The sequence below is a fragment of the Oncorhynchus nerka genome, linkage group LG28 (assembly GCF_034236695.1).
Source record: "Oncorhynchus nerka isolate Pitt River linkage group LG28, Oner_Uvic_2.0, whole genome shotgun sequence".
NCBI classification, from domain to species: Eukaryota; Metazoa; Chordata; class Actinopteri; order Salmoniformes; family Salmonidae; genus Oncorhynchus; species Oncorhynchus nerka.
Genome location: NC_088423.1, coordinates 35,534,913 through 35,552,127, shown reverse-complemented (window position 1 = coordinate 35,552,127; position 17,215 = coordinate 35,534,913). Strand labels below are relative to the sequence as shown.

General features: G+C 41.9%; 1 protein-coding gene and 1 long non-coding RNA gene across 3 annotated transcripts in view; one reads left to right on the top strand and one right to left on the bottom strand.

Moving 5' to 3' along the window:
• Nucleotides 1-2,023: 2,023 nt before the first annotated feature.
• Nucleotides 2,024-17,215, top strand: part of LOC115113178 (phytanoyl-CoA hydroxylase-interacting protein-like) — a 39,320-nt gene continuing 24,128 nt past the window's right edge. The window contains exon 1 of the mRNA XM_029640526.2: nucleotides 2,024-2,262. Within this exon, the coding sequence (XP_029496386.1) occupies nucleotides 2,157-2,262 (106 nt within the window). The 5' untranslated portion in view covers nucleotides 2,024-2,156. The remainder of the gene's footprint in view (nucleotides 2,263-17,215) is intronic.
• On the bottom strand, nucleotides 13,199-16,742 carry LOC115113179 (uncharacterized). 2 transcript variants are annotated; one of them, XR_003861085.2, is made up of 3 exons: nucleotides 16,650-16,742; nucleotides 13,520-13,652; nucleotides 13,199-13,441 (listed from the first exon to the last, which is right to left on the bottom strand). It is a non-coding gene; the product is annotated as an uncharacterized LOC115113179 (long non-coding RNA). The 2 variants fall into 2 exon arrangements; XR_003861086.1 differs by lacking the exon at nucleotides 16,650-16,742 and adding an exon at nucleotides 16,419-16,636.

The window sequence follows — 17,215 nt, the reverse complement described above, 5'->3', positions numbered from 1 at the left end:
CGCCACTGCTTCCACGGCTCGTGACATGCGACCATCGTTGATTGCCATGCTCCTCTTGCTGTGCTCATTTGACTCTGCTATCAGATGGGGGACGAGAGGCAGGAGATGGCTCCCAGGCGAATGAACTCCGGGCAACACCGGTCAGTCGAATAACTACAAACGACAAGACAGAGATGTATTCAGCGCCATTGACAAATACAATTTTAGAGTTAGAATCTCATTAGTGCGCTACATTTGAAATGCCATGGTGATTAATGTCATATGGATGTTCAATTCACCCTTTCCCAACTATGCAGTTTTTTTTAAAGACAACAGAATATTAACACAAGAGGAATGAAAATACATAAAAATGAGGCTATATATACAAGGAGCACCAGTACCATATCAGCGGCGTCTTCATATTTGCCCTGTATTGGACCAAAATTAAGTAGCACACTGATAATGACACCGTAGCCTATTATGAACAGCAACACATTCTTAGTTGACATTGAATATGCTACAGGAATTGGCATTTGTCATGTTTTGTGTTTCCAGTGTGTGTGTGTGTGTGCGTGCGTCTGCGTGCGTGTTTACAAGCACGTGCGCGTCCTTTTGTTCGTGTCTGCGTGTATCTATATAGGCGGGCTTAGGATTTCCCTATTTCCAAGTGTATTAAATCACATATACGCAGCATTTAGTTACTGCCTCTGCCTTCTCAGCATGATGACTCAGTAGACATTTTGGTGCAGTCGCAGACAGTGTGGGTCTGCTGAAAAGATAACACACATATTTGTCCAAATACCCTGAGACGCTCAAAACAATGGTGAAATGTAAAGTAACACCTCGTCACGCCAATGTTGTGCTAATGTCGATTGAAGCTGGTTTTATCATCGTGGTTTCGTTGAATCAATGTGGGGAAATGATTAGATACGCAAAAAGTAATCAACATAAAGGCATTTCCACTTTTATTTCATCAACTTTTAACCTAAATCCAATGACATTTGATGATTTAAAGTTGAATTTCAAGGTTAGTTGACAACTCAACCAAATGTAAATCAAAATTAGACTATGAACTGAAGTCTGTGCCCAGTGGGAGGGCATCCCGTTTTCTATTGGAATTAAATATTATAATATTGTTCAATTTTAATCGTATTGCCAATCCAATAGCATATTTAGTTTAGCTTCAGCACTGAATAAATATTTTACATAAAAGGAATGGTCATTCATTGTTTTGTCATTCATGTTTGGACGACCCTGTCATTGTGGCGGAGTGACAGACCTGGTGTGGGGAGAGATAACTGCGACAGAGAGAGAGAGAGAGAGAGAGAGAGAGAGAGCTAACTGTGAGGTCAGTATTAATCATCTCAAGGCAATTTCATGGATAAATACATTTATAGTTTGTAGTCTTTCATACATTTAGAATGAAGCCATCTGTAAAATCCCGCATGTGAATAGACGTTATGTGTCACGTTAGACTCAAGAAAAGTCCCATGGCGAAATTATTCTGGCAGAGATAGGCCACAGCTGTTTAAAATACATTATTTTTCTTGTTATGAAAGGTAAGATGGGTCGTTCCCGCTTCATTAATGCGTGGGCCACTTGCACCTGCGCTCCTGTGGAGAGAGCGCGAGACGCGCAGAGATCTCCAAATAAGGCTATAGGCCTATGGACCATCTTGTTTGGATGACTTTAACAGAAACGAAACGCAAAATAAACTATGTGTATATAGGTTACAATTGAGTTAAATTGGTGGGGGTGGAAGTGGTAATGTAGGCTACATAAATTGTTGCTCAATCTCCGGTATTCATGTTCCACTGTCCTGCGGCAGAATAGGGGAAACACTTGTGGCGTACATGGACAATAGCGCGCGCCTGGGACCTATTAAGTAGAAAAGTGTAATATAGACAATACATTATAAGGACTGGCATATCTTCGCAGTATGTATGCCTCTCACGTTGCAGCGTCAAATCGGCAGTGTGCTATGCGCTCGTGACGATTTGCTGACGCGCCTTCAGCCCCACCACCCTGGAGAGAGATGCTGCGAGGGAGCGAAGGGGCTGGGAACCGGTCACTCTATCTCTCTCTTTCTTGAATCGAATGTGAAGGAAGCAAGTCCTGCGGCAAAACGAGCGAAATTCCACCGATACCAGGAGAGGCATCCCGGCTCTGTTGTAGAAATGGAGGTTCCAAGATTGGGACACAATTTAACCAGCCCGATGAGTCCGTGTGAGGGTATGATAAAGAACCTCAGCTTGGACGGTATACAATTATGCGAGCGAGAAGGTAAGCGCACAAAAAAACTGCATTTTGTATTGTCATGTAGCCTAGGTGTTGAAATTTCATGGATTACCCCCATCCACTCCACCAATTTCATTTTGTGTGCATTATAATATTCCCTTCCACCAGTTGTGAAAGATTACAGCCACGCTAGTGGGCTCTACTAGCCATCTATAGTGGTGCCAGAATGACTGAATAAGGGTCCAAATAGTGGCTAGGGTTTCTGTTTGGCCCTTATTTTATGATGAAAATGTAATAATACTGCAGGTTTACAGTTAATCTGATTTGGACGGTGACTGGTGCGCTGCTGCGTGCGCGGAATAGCTGAGGGCACCAATGCATTTTCCTCACATAACCTATCTTATGTATGCATCATATGCATTTAGGGTTTTCACTATGAAACCGGCATACATTCCACATGATGGCATTTCAGGAAAATGGGGTTCCGCAATTTCAGAACCATGGACGTGGACAGCAGCCGGTGGATCGCTTTTGCAAAGGTTTCAATGAATAGGGAACACTAACGTTATTCATGCCTGGTGCATCTCTGAACAAAGCTTGACATTACAAATATATAGTATATATTGAAGTAGCCTACAGTTAGAGCTGTTTTAAATCAGAAACCACATCCACAAGCCGATACAAAGATAGATTTGAACTGCATTATTTAACATGCTCTGACTAAGAAAAACTACTATCTTTGAGGATTCAGTTGCATTTTGAAAATACAACTATTTTGGTATGCAACAGAGGAATCACTGTACAATGGTTAAAACGTTATGGTCTGATCATTAAAAGGTTTTGTTGAAGTTTACATTTCGATATCAGGCCTATTAAAACATTTGCAACATTAAGATAGTTTTGAGAAATACATGCAAATGGAGACCAGCTGTTGCTAGGCCCAGCCTAGGCTACTCTTTCGATGTATAGCCTATGTTGGCTGATCTGAATGAAAAAATAGCAAGTCATCATCACTGGGGGACTGGGCTCAAAGATGGCTGCAACCATCTGCAGACAGAAGCCCCGTTTATACCTGGTGTTAACATGTGTCCTTTGTCCTAATTGTGCCCACATTTGTAGACATGTATGTATGTTCAAAAGACACATTGTGATCAGGGTGTGATCAGATCTTCTTGCCCCCTCTGGAGGTAGTCAGGCAAACATTGTGTCTGGTTATCTCACAATTGTAGATGGCTCTGGAGAGTGAAACTATTTAAATCATCATTATCCATCTTCTAAAATCATTGACAGATGGTACCATTGACTTATGACATCAATATGTGGCTTAAAATAAATAAATGAATATTATTTTGAAAGAATATCCATGAAATAATTTGCATACAGGGAGGGACCAGGAAATCTGGTCACATTGTGGAAACAGTCGATGGATAAGAGACACATTTTAATACCAAGTGTAGAAGCATATCTGAAAATGTGGGCATAATCAGAATGTGGACAAAATCAGGACCAGAGATGTACCAGATATAAACAAAGCTAAAGATGGAGCATCCACACCCTTCACTCTAATTACTCAGATCATTTTACAATAGAGCAAGAGAACATGGACACATTCATTTGTTACATAACACGCTGGATGACACATACTCAGTGCTTTATTGCATTACAGTGCCTTTGGAAAGTATTCAGACCCCTTGACTTTTTTTTTTTTTTTTTTGCGTTACAGCCTTATTCTAAAATTGATTAAATAAAAAAACCTCCTCAGCAATCTACACACAATACCCCATAATGACAAAGTGAAAACAGGGTTTTAGACATTTTTGCAAATTTATAAAAAAAATAATTAACAGAAATACCTTATTTACACAGGTATTCAGACCCTTTGCTATTAGAGTCGAAATTGAGCTCAGGTGCATCCTGTTTTCATTGATCATCCTTGAGATGTTTCTACAACTTGATTTGAGTCCACCTGTGGTAAATTCAATTGCTTGGACATGATATGGAAAGGCACACACGTGTCTATATAAGGTCCTACAGTTGACAGTGCATGTCAGAGCAAAAACCAAGCCATGAGGTCGAAGGAATTGTCCGTAGAGCTTAGAGACAGGATTGTGTGAAGGCACAGATCTGGGGAAGGTTACCAAAAAATGTCTGCAGCGTTGAAGGTCCCCAAGAACACAGTGACCTCCATCATTCCTAAATAGAAGATGTTTGGAACGACCAAAACTCTTCCTAGAGCTGGCCGCCCGGCCAAACGGAGCAATCGGGGGAGAAGAGCCTTGGTCAGGGAGGTGACCAAGAACCTGATGGTCACTCTGACAGAGCTCTAGAGTTCCACTGTGGAGATGGGAGAAACTTCCAGAAGGACAACAATCTCTGCAGAACTCCAACAATCAGGCCTTTATTGTAGAGTGCCCAGACTGAAGCCACTCCTCAGTAAAAGGCGCATGACAGCCTGCTTGGAGTTTGCCAAAAGGCACCTAAAGACTCTCAGACAACGTGAAACAAGATTCTCTGGTCTGTTGAAAAAAAGATTGAACTCTTTGGCCTGAATGTCAAGCATCACATCTGGAGGAAACCTTGCACCATCCCTACGGTGAAGCATGGTGGTGGCAGCATCATGTTGTGGGGATGTTTTTCAGTGGCAGGGACTGGGAGACTAGTCAGGATTGAGGCAAAAATGAATGGAGCAAAGTACAGGGAGATCCTTGATGGAAACCTGCTCCAGAGTGCTCAGGACCTCAGACTTGGGTGAATGTTCCCCTTCCAACAGGACAACGGCCCTAAACACACAGCCAGGAGAGCACAGCAGTAGCTTCGGGGCAAGTCTCTGAATGTCCTTGAGTGGCCCAGCCAGAGCCTGGACTTGAACCTAATCAAGCATCTCTGGAGAGACCTGAAAATAGCTGTGCAGCAACGCTCCCCATCCAACAGAGCTTGAGAGGATCTGCAGAGAAGAATGGGAAAAACTCCCCAAATACAGGTGTGCCAAGCTTGTAGAGTCATACCTAGGAAGACTAGATGCTGTAATCGCTGAAATATCACATGCACATAATGACAAGAACACACAATGCTGTAATTGTCATTATGAAGCGATTACAGCATTGAGTCTTCTTGGGTATGATGCTGCAGATCCTCTCAAGCTCTGTCGGGTTGGATGGGGATCGTCTCTGCACAGCAATTTTCAGGTCTCTCCTGAGAGTATTTAATTCCACCTGTGGTAAAGGTGCTTCAAAAAATGACTGAGTAAAGGATCTGAATACTTATGTAAGTGTGATATTCCAGTTTTTTATTTGTAATAAATTAGAAAACAATTCTAAAATCTGTTTTTGCTTTGTCATTATGGGGTATTGTCTGTAAATTAATGAAGAAGAAAAAATATTTAATACATTTTAGAATAAGGCTGTAGCGTAGCAAAATGTGGAAAAAGTCAAGGGGTCTGAATACTTTCCAAAGGCACTGTGCATTTTATTGCAAGACAATAATCAACCATCTATAATCTATGGCCTAGTCACAGAAATATTACAGATGTGCATTTAGAAAGATGTTGAAAGTGACCGCTTAAACTGAGCTTGATAATGTGTCTTTTGATTTGTACATAGGGGCTGTTGTCTAGGCCCTATCTAGTCAATGGTGGTCTTCATTAGGCCACACAGCAGGGCAGTTAGACCCTGCCAACACAGTGCACCAATTGTACCTCTGGTTCTATTTCTCATTTCCTGGGGCGGCTGCCAATCATATAATGTAGTTGGATGTTCTTTATATCCCTTTACGACTCTGGCCTGATTTTAAAACTCTAATTTTAGTAATGGTATAGGCTGAACTTTCTTATGGATGTTGCTGTTGGTGCCAGCTCTGTGCTTTGTGCTGTGGGTTTACTGGGCTTGTATTGGCCCCTTTGCAGCAAACAAGCACTCTCCAATTTGTCAGTCAATACTGGGTAAATAAGGGATAAGTGTGCTTGAGCTGCCCACTGTTTGTAGTACAACAGCACAACAATCTCTGTCATTACTTTACAGATCCTGAGGGGAAATGAAATGACAGGGTTATAAAAAGCGCCTGCATTCTTTACCAAACATTATAATTGTGTGTTGAGTATGAAGCTCCTTTCCCAAGACAGGCTGATTTGTTCACTAGCTTTGATGATGCTTGATGTAGCCTATGGCCATCTGTGTGTGTTTTGGGGTTGAGCACTCCTATTTGCATGTAGATTACAATATATCTGATCCAATGTCATTGATGATAGGTCCAACATCATGATAATAACAATAAAACCATGCCTACTTGACAGCCCATCTAAACATGAAATCAGTTTAAACCATGTTTTTAGAATAAATCAAGTGTAGGACAGGATCATCTCCTGAAAATGTATACTCGCTAACACCACCGACAGTTTACCTCAACTTCACATGCAGGTGTCAGAGGAAGGCCCTAAAAGTTGTCAAAGACTCCAGCCACCCTAGTCAGACAGTTCACTCTGCTACCGCATGGCAAGCGGTACCGGAGTGCCAAGTCTAGGTCCAAGAGGCTTCTAAACAAGCCATAAGACTCCTGAACAGCTAATCAAATGGGTACCCAGACTATTTGCACCCCCCACCCCCCATTTCACTGTGAGGTCTACACCTGTTGTATTTGGTGCATACAATTTGATTTGATAGTTTATCCTGCTTTGACAGACTAAAGCTGGCAGCAAGTTGTTTTGATGGGTTGGTGTCACTTTAATTAATGTTCTCTGTGTTCTACTTTTTATGCTGCTAAGCTTGTCGAAATGTAGGGACTGTGCCCTTTAACAAATTGTTTGCTGTCTAGGAATACAATACATTTAGTTCTCTTGTTAATTTCAGTGTCACAACCCGGTCTAAAAATATCTAGCAAATATCAATATTTAATCGTAACAACACAAACGTGAGAATTCCCAAGCCAACCCAGACTAGAAAATGGCTTTGTCAGAGGCCCATCAATATTTTAGCATTGTGATGTGCATAAAGTGGTTTTCATCATTGAGAAGGCACATGTGACTGAGCCTTTCCCCTCTGTCTCAAGAATATCTCTGGGAACTGCATAGAGAAATAACAGAACTGGAACTGACGTCAACATTTGAAGGACCCATTACAATTTTAGTGTTTCAGACAAGACATCCTATTTAAAAACTGTATAAGAAATTCAGCCACACTTCAAATGTGTGCCAACCAGGACTAATATCAATATATATGTATCACGTCTATGTCTAGTGGTTACCAGTTCAGTTTAGTTACAACGTTACCATGGCAAGATGGTGCAGACAGACATGACAGCTCTGCTTCTAGCTACTAAGCAACTTTGCAGTATTTCATTTTTTGTGTGTGTTATTTCTGCTTTACTCATCTCATATGTATATACTGTATTCTATTCTACTATATTTTAATCAATGCCACTCTGGCATTGCTCGTCCTAATATTTATATATTTCTTTATTCCATTCTTTTACTTTTAGATTTGTGTATTGTTGTGAATTGTTAGATTCTACTGCACTGTTGGAGATAAGAACTCAAACATTGCGCTACACCCGCATTCACATCTGCTAAATATGTATATGTGACCAATAACATTTGATTTGATCTGATTTAACAGATTTTACTGACATTTTACCACCAGAGATGTGTTTCCAGCAAACTAACTTATTGTGGATAAAAGTCTGTGTGTGATGACATAGTACACAGAAAAATGACTTTTGTGGTTACATTTATCTGTACCGAATGAAAAATGCTAGTTAAAATGGTTTCCATCATATTTTCAACGCTATGATGGTTTTGTCACAAATGTGCCCACTCTGGTCTTGGCGGGTGCGCTCTTGCCAACAGCTCGCAGATACAGTGCGGGTAGGCTACCTACATTATGAGATTATTATGGATAAGAGCGAGATCATTTATATTTTTCAAATTGCAGCCAAACATTGATCATCATGTCACCAGAATAAGACCCTCAATATTTATTGGATCAAGCCTAGTAAGTGCACGTTCACCACCCTGTGAAGTTCATGAGGACTTATTGAATCTGTTGCCTAATAAACTGCATTGTTTTCCGAGTCGAAGTGGGAGGACAAACCACACTACATGAACTCAGCAAAAAAAGAAACGTCCTCTCAATGTCAACTGCGTTTATCTTCAGCAAACTTAACATATGTAAATATTTGTATGAACAACAATATTCAACAACTGAGACATAAACTGAACAAGTTCCACAGACATGTGACTAACAGAAATTGAATAATGTGTAACGGGTGTTGTCGTCGGATGAGGAGGAATCGGAGTGGCATCTCCTCCACGTGGACTGCACCAGATTTGTCCGTTCTTGCTGTGAGATGTTACCCCACTGTTCTACCAAGGCACATGCAAATTCCCAGACATTTCTGGGGGGAATGTCCCTAACCCTCACCCTCCGATCCAACAGGTCCCAGACGTGCTCAATGGGATTGAGAGCCGGGCTCTTCGCTGGCCATGGCAGAACGCTGACATTCCTGTCTTGCAGGAAATCACGCACAGAATGAGCAGTATGGCTGGTGGCATTGTCATGCTGGAGGGTCATGTCAAGATGAGCCTGCAGGAAGGGTACTACATGAGGGAGGAGGATGCACAGCGTTGAGATTGCCTGCAATGACAACAAGCTCAGTCTGATGATGCTGTGACACACCGCCTCAGACCATGACGGACCCTCCACCTCCATCGATCCCACTCCAGAGTACAGGCCTTGGTGCAATGATAAACGCAAATCTGACAATCACTCCTGGTTAGACAAAATCGCGACTCGTCAGTGAAGAGCACTTTTTGCCAGTCCTGTCTGGTCCAGCGATGGTGGGTTTGTGCCCATAGGTGACGTTGTTGCCGGTGATGTAAGGCAGGTCCTCACCAGACAACAGGCCTACAATCCCTCAGTCTAGCCTCTCTCAGCCTACACGTGGTCTGCCACTGCGAGGATGATCAGCTGTCTGTCCTGTCTACTTGTAGCACTGTCATAGGCATCTCACAATACGGACATTGCAATTCTTTGCCCTGGCCACATATGCAGTCCTCATGCCTCCTTACAGCATGCCAACGGCACATTCACGCAGATGAGCAGGGATCCTGGGCATCTTTCATTTGGTGTTTTTCAGAGTCAGTAGAAAGGCCTCTTTAGTGTCCTAAGTTTTCATAACTGTGACCTTAATTGCTGTTAGTGTCTTAACGACCGTTCCACAGGTGCATGTTCATTAATTGTTTACGGTTCATTGAACAAGCTTGGGAAATAGTGTTTAAACCCTTTACAATGAAGATCTGTGAAGTTAAAAAAATATATATATTACCCCTTTTTCTTCCCAATTTCGTGGTATCCAATTGTTTCAATTGTCTCATCGCTACAACTCCCGGAGAGACGAAGGTTGAAAGTCATGCGTCCTCCGATACACAACCCAACCAAGCCGCACTGCTTCTTAACACAGCGCCATCCAACCCGGAAGCCAACCGCACCAATGTGACTCCTGAACATCTAATCAAATTCAATAACATACAATTTGCATTGCCACCTTCCACCCCCATTCTACGTTGCTGCTACTCTCTGTTATTATCTATGCATAGTCACATGTAATAGTTCTACCTACATGTACATATTAGCTAAATTCCCTCGACACAGGGTGCCCCCGCACATTGACTCTGTACCGTTACCCCCTGTATATAGCCCCGCTATTGTTATTTACGGCTGCTCTTTAATTATTTATTATTCTTATCTCTTACTTTTTATGTATTTTCTTAAAACTGCATTGCTGGTTAAGGGCTTGTAAGTAAGCGTTTCACTGTAAGGTCTACACCTGTTGTATTCGGCGCATGTGACAAATAACATTTGATTTGATTTGATTGGCAAACAAACACAATCCATGTCTCAATTGTCTCACGGTTTAAAAATCCTTCTTTAACCTGTCTCCTCCCCTTCATCTACACTAATTGAAGTGGATTTAACACGTGACATCAATAAGGGATCATAGCTTTCACCTGGATCCACCTGGTCAGCCTGTCATTGAATGAGCAGATGTTCTTAATGTTTTGTACACCCAGTGTATATTAGAGTGAGCTATGTCAAGAATCCAGTATATAAATAAATATGCAGTGTGTATAAACAGTGTAACTAAAATACAATGTACAGTAATAGAAATATTAGAATGAACTTTGTTGTGAAAACAGTATTTAAATAGACAGTACAAAACCACATGGAAAAATGTATAGAATTGCAGAAAATTAGTCCGGAATATAAATATACAGTATATTGTACATATGTGAATGGTGTGTATAGACAGAATGGGCAGTATGTGAATAGAAAAGGTCTGTACAGCAGTAGTTATATAGGATAAGCCATGACTATAATACAGTAAATGCAAATAAAGTGGGTAAAACAGTATGTAAACATTATTATAGTGGCTAGTGTTCAATGACTCTATGTACAAATGGCAGCAGTCTCTAAGGTGCAGGGTAGAGTGCTGAGTATTAGCCAGCTAGTGACAGTGTCTAAGGTTCAGGGAAGGTTACTGGGTGGTCCATGATGGATGGGTGACATTCATTTAACCAAGTACTGAGAGACCTCCCAACCGCTATCCCCCCATTCCAGCTGGGACACCATCAGAGCCAGCCTCACTGTCGGATACAGGCCGAGTGTGTGAGTTGAGCCTTCCATCTGTCTTGCAGTAGCAACAACTAAATGAACAGTAACAGTAAAGCCCCTCCCCAAGAGCCCAATTTTACCAAACTTTAGCTCAGGCCTGTTGCTATTTGTTTTTCTACAATGTACTAACAAGAGAGGCTTAGACTCAAATCCCCTAAAAGCCCGTGGAAATAATGGAGAAACCTTTTAAGCGATAAACTCCAGGAACTTTATGGGGAAATGGAGAGATCACTAGAGATCAGTCATACTCTCGATACCATACCAGTGGTGTAAGCATATCATATCAAAGATGTGATTTGATTCATTGTCCTGGCTCTCTGACAACTCAGAGACCATATTTTGTGTGGGCAGTTGACCCATGAGTGTGTCTGGCAGGAAGAGTAATCCATGTCAGTTACACCGCTGCAGTCCACCTCATCCAGACCAGACACTGCTCTTAGAGCTCTCTATGGATTTAACCCTTTCTTGTGAACAGAATGTGTAACCTAGTTGGAGGACAAAATTATGTTGAAATCGAAATGGTTATTTAGGTAAAAGGGTATTCTTGATCAAAATGATAAATTATGTATGTCAACAATGCTATGTAAAAAGTTCCATAATGGATTGGTTTTTAAGCCAAAGTATTCTGTTCAGGGATTTAACATAGGCCTCATTTCATTTCACTCTGGTGTCATTAACAAATTCTATGCGAATGAAAAACAGTGACTCATCTATTTTTGACAAGTTAAGAATGAACGCGCTTATCGTCCTTCCCCAAGAGGCATTTTGGATTGAATTAATTTGCTAGAACAGCTGGTTATATTTACAGCTGACTTCTTTTGTGATATACATGGTTTTATTTAGTCCATCACTCAGAATTCTTAGACATTGTTTTTCTCCTTGTTTCTATGTTGTTTTCTTTGTTGATCAATTACCCTGTGATTGGAGTAATACATAACACACAGTAACTGTATGGAGCTGTATGAACAGAGCTTTGTGTTTCGCTACTAGTAGGATGTTATTTCTCTGGCAACGTCTTTCACTATCAGCCTGTGCTCTCTTGCCAGTGTATAAGGACAAAACAGTTCTTTTCAAAGGCCTGCCCTGAATCCCACTTGGTGTTTGTAGTGTTGTGTTGGAGTCTTTGAGTAAGAATGGACCATAAAAACGAATGGTCCTAGGCAGCACCTACGGATATCCAATAGCATTCAGATGACCAAATGCTTCGACTTTGTATTCATAGCCAATGGTTCATGTCGACACTCAGGAAAACTCCATCACTCAAGTCACAAGACACGCCATGTAATGTTAACTAGGTTGATATTGATTTTGTTTAAATTCACCCTAGTGCTGAAATTAAATTAAACTTGATTAGTTTCATTTGACAAGGTTAAGGTAAAGGACACATTTGCAGCAAACTGCTATTCTTGGCCTTGCGTCCTGGCCTTCCCTGTACCTACTGTAGCTCGTAAATGAGATTGTAAGCCATGAAGTCAATCATTGAATGAAACCTGCTAAGCCAATGTTTGTTTCATATTTCCAAAATATGTTATTTACAGAGCACACATTTCATTGGGAAAGCAACTGCATAAAAACAGCAATGCAGATTTCAGTCAGACCTGTATCATGCCAATGTTTCTATTTCAAAATGTGGCAAAATGATAAACACCCCACTGCACCCGTGGGATTGTGTGAATAAGCTAGTTACATAACTGTGAGCTCAGTGTCTTTACACACCAGACAGCTGGCTTAGAGCCTGCAGTATGACAAGGCTCATTTCTAATCCTCTGAAATTAAGTTGGAATATATTGCATGCCAGTTCAGAAATGCAAATAATGTATACAGTATGTACTTCCATGGGCTCCCTGTCTCCCACCCAGGCAAAATTCTGTTTTCCACTGCTTCGTTTTGGGTTTGATGAGCTCTTGAGCTATGTTGCATTGGTAAATGTATTTTAATGACCTAATGTTTACCCTCATTATACGCACTAGGTTAGTTTACCATAAGTCTGTCAAGGCTGGACCTCACGGCTTCCATTACCTAATGAGCATATTGACAACAATGACCTTGAAGCCTATCTAATGGAACAGGCCTTGAACTGTCTGTGACCATTGCTTGGTGCTAGTTATGTGAGCCAACACATTCTAGGCCTCAGGGAAGGATCGTCACCACACTAGGTTAGCTTGGGAGAAGATCTACAATACCCTGAAAAGCAGTCCTTTCTGACTCATACACATCTACAGTATCACAAGGCCAGGGCCAACACAGGCCAACAGCTCCATTAATGCAAGTCAAACTTTCTATGACTCATACAGTATAGTAAAAGGATCACAACAAAACAATGAATGTTCAATGCTCGACTATGTTTTATTAGGTGTGCAATTAAAATATTAAATTGAGAAAACTTTTCTTATTAATAGTGAACACTGAACAGAAACAGACAATAGAAAGGTAGAATGAAGGAGGAGCATCGGCGGTGAGTAGTGGTCTTCTTCCGATAGCAAAAAAAGAGAGAACAGGCAGGTGTACCCATCCCTTGGTTCTGCTTACCCCACCATGCCTTTATTACTATCCATGAAGAACACCTGAAACAAAAAAAGTCAGATGCTAAGCAACAGGTCAAGACAGGAAATGAACTACCCTTTTGACAGATGTGCTCTCACCATGTGATCTCTCACACTATCTTCATGAGCCTGATGACCCACAGCAAGAGGCAGACAGGGTCTTGGATTTCCAAAAGCGCAAAGTAGTGTCTCTGGGCCGGTGGCATGAGGTGACAGGAAATACATACTGCACCTGATAAGACAGAGACACAGGGAAGATAGAAATGAGATGAGTGATGCCTCTTCCTTATGTATAGACTGATACAGAGCATGCTGCTGATCACAAACTTACACAAAACGTATGTTATAGTCCTATTTTAAGTGAGAAGTAGCCATTGGTCTGAAGCCAAAAAGCAAAATAAATTCACATGAGCGCCGCAATGTGTACTTCACCCATGCTCTACCAAGGTTTTCCAGCTCACAGCTTTGACCGACTACAGTAGCTACAGTATGTTGGTCTATTGTAAATCAAACAATGTGTAGGCAGGTTGCTTGGGATTCAAACCTTCTCAAACAGCCTAATAGTTTTAGAGGTGCTCCCACAATAATGTGATTTGTACCACATACAAGGTAATGTATTGCATTCTCCCCACGCCACACTAAGGCATTACCGAATTTTAGTCAGCAGATACCCAACATAACAGGTGGCGTGTTCGACAGCCACTCATATACTGTAGATAGGTCAATGGAGCCTGTCTGCATTCTTGATTTCTGTAACCGTTAGCTTACCTATGTAATATTGACATAAGCACAGAAACAGTTTTTGCAAACATGGTCCTGTTTTATCAATTGGAAGCTCCTCAGAGGTGGACCATTTCTTATCAATGTACATTCATCAGTAAACTTTGTACATACAATTCAGGGATGGCCATTATATCTCGATGGGCTACAGGGTTATGCAGGTTCTCCTGTTCAAGCCCAGGTCTACCACACCTTCTACTATATAAGGTCTTGATGAACAGCTGAGGTATTGATGAATAGCTGAGCAGTAAAATCAGGTGTGGTAGCACTGGGCTTGAACAAAAGCCTGCATAACCCTTCAGCTCATCAATAGCAATTTTGGTAAGTGCTGATACAAACACTGTTACAAGTGACAAAATGCTGAGAAACACCTGTAAAATACAAAGAAATTCAACAAGTACAAAACACTTTTAAGAATACATTTTTATAAATCTGACATTGGATAGGTGCTCTAAATCCTTTAGGTTCCAATGTTCTTAATAAAGCTGTACACAGCTGTCCAACTTCAGTAAAAAAAAAAAAAGCACACATTCCCAAATGTACACTGCTCAAAAAAATAAAGGGAACACTTAAACAACACAATGTAACTCCAAGTCAATCACACTTCTGTGAAATCAAACTGTCCACTTAGGAAGCAACACTGATTGACAATAAATTTCACATGCTGTTGTGCAAATGGAATAGACAACAGGTGGAAATTATAGGCAATTAGCAAGACACCCCCAATAAAGGAGTGGTTCTGCAGGTGGTGACCACAGACCACTTCTCAGTTCCTATGCTTCCTGGCTCATGTTTTGGTCACTTTTGAATGCTGGCGGTGCTTTCACTCTAGTGGTAGCATGAGACGGAGTCTACAACCCACACAAGTGGCTCAGGTAGTGCAGCTCATCCAGGATGGCACATCAATGCGAGCTGTGGCAAGAAGGTTTGCTGTGTCTGTCAGCGTAGTGTCCAGAGCATGGAGGCGCTACCAGGAGACAGGCCAGTACATCAGGAGACGTGGAGAAGGCCGTAGGAGGGCAACAACCCAGCAGCAGGACCGCTACCTCCGCCTTTGTGCAAGGAGGAGCAGGAGGAGCACTGCCAGAGCCCTGCAAAATGACCTCCAGCAGGCCACAAATGTGCATGTGTCTGCTCAAACGGTCAGAAACAGACTCCATGAGGGTGGTATGAGGGCCCGACGTCCACAGGTGGGGGTTGTGCTTACAGCCCAACACCAAGATTGGCAAATTTGCCACTGGCGCCCTGTGCTCTTCACAGATGAAAGCAGGTTCACACTGAGCACGTGACAGACGTGAAAGAGTCTGGAGACGCCGTGGAGAACATTCTGCTGCCTGCAACATCCTCCAGCATGACCGGTTTGGCGGTGGATCAGTCATGGTGTGGGGTGGCATTTCTTTGGGGGGCCGCACAGCCCTCCATGTGCTCGCCAGAGGTTGCCTGACTGCCATTAGGTACCGAGATGAGATCCTCAGACCCCTTGTGAGACCATATGCTGGTGCGTTTTGCCCTGGGTTCCTAATGCAAGACAATGCTAGACCTCATGTGGCTGGAGTGTGTCAGCAGTTCCTGCAAGAGGAAGGCATTGATGCTATGGACTGGCCCGCCCGTTCCCCAGACCTGAATCCAATTGAGCACATCATGTCTCTCTCCATCCACCAACGCCACGTTGCACCACAGACTGTCCAGGAGTTGGCGGATGCTTTAGTCCAGGTCTGGGAGGAGATCCCTCAGGAGACCATCCGCCACCTCATCAGGAGCATGCCCAGGCGTTGTAGACACGTGGAGGCCACACACTACTGAGCCTCATTTTGACTTGTTTTAAGGACATTACATCAAAGTTGGATCAGCCTGTAGTGTAGTTTTCCACTTTAATGTTGAGTGTGACTCCAAATCCAGACCTCCATGGGTTGATAAATTTGATTTCCATTGATAATTTGTGTGTGATTTTGTTGTCAGCACATTCAACCATGTAAAGGAAAAAATATTTAATAAGAATATTTCATTCATTCAGATCTAGGATGTGTTATTTTAGTGTTCCCTTTATTTTTGAGCAGTGTATAAATATGAAAACAGATGGGAGTACTCACAGATTTGGAACAGAACATACATAAGTGCTACTGATAGTGTACGATATACTGTGTGCATATGAATAAGCGTAAATCATAGCTTCTCAAATGACAGAAAGTTGCGCCTGAAAAGGAGAAACGTTTACAACCTGTGCAATTTATCGCATGCATTTGTACGGTAGGGATGGCGTGCATCTGATGAATGAGGACAACGTCGTCTTGAGAGTTGGTCTCGCCACGGTTCTCTGCTCCGTAGTAGCAAGACGTGCGCACAACTACTAGTACACGTCACGCTCCCTGTTCCTTGCCACTCAACGATGCCTTATGAACCCAAAGGCTATTTTACATACATCTAAGACATAAAAAAAATAAGCACATACCGTGCGTGCATTCGCCGGTGTCCGGAATGGGAGCAGGTGTCAAGAACTATACACGAAAGAGAATGGTCAAAATATCTTTCAAATCCCAGTGACGCTAACCATTACGCTACGAAACCTGTTACTTCAATTGGTGGCCTACCAAGCTGTCCATTCCAAAATATGTTTGTTCATTCCCTAAGTACTGATTGGACGTTTATTTATCTTGTTTGGTTAAACATGTTTTTTTTTAATGAAACAGTTGACATGTTGAAAACAGTTTCATTTTATCACATAGGCAACCAAGTTAGCAAGCAAGCCGCTTTATTTTGACTTGCGCACAGGTCGCGCAAGCAAGCAATGATCATTATGATGGCGATTTAACGTCGTTTTAACGTTACCTGGATGCTTCTTGGCAACCCTGCTGATTTTTACTAATGGATGGCGACTTCAGCTTTTCGGAAAAAGATTGAAAAGTATCTTGACACTGTGTTGATCAGAGTCAGCACACATTTGGATTATAATGACAAGAAAATTGAATTGACAGAGAATGGAGTGTACTGAATTAATGCATAAAGTAAGGTCTAGAA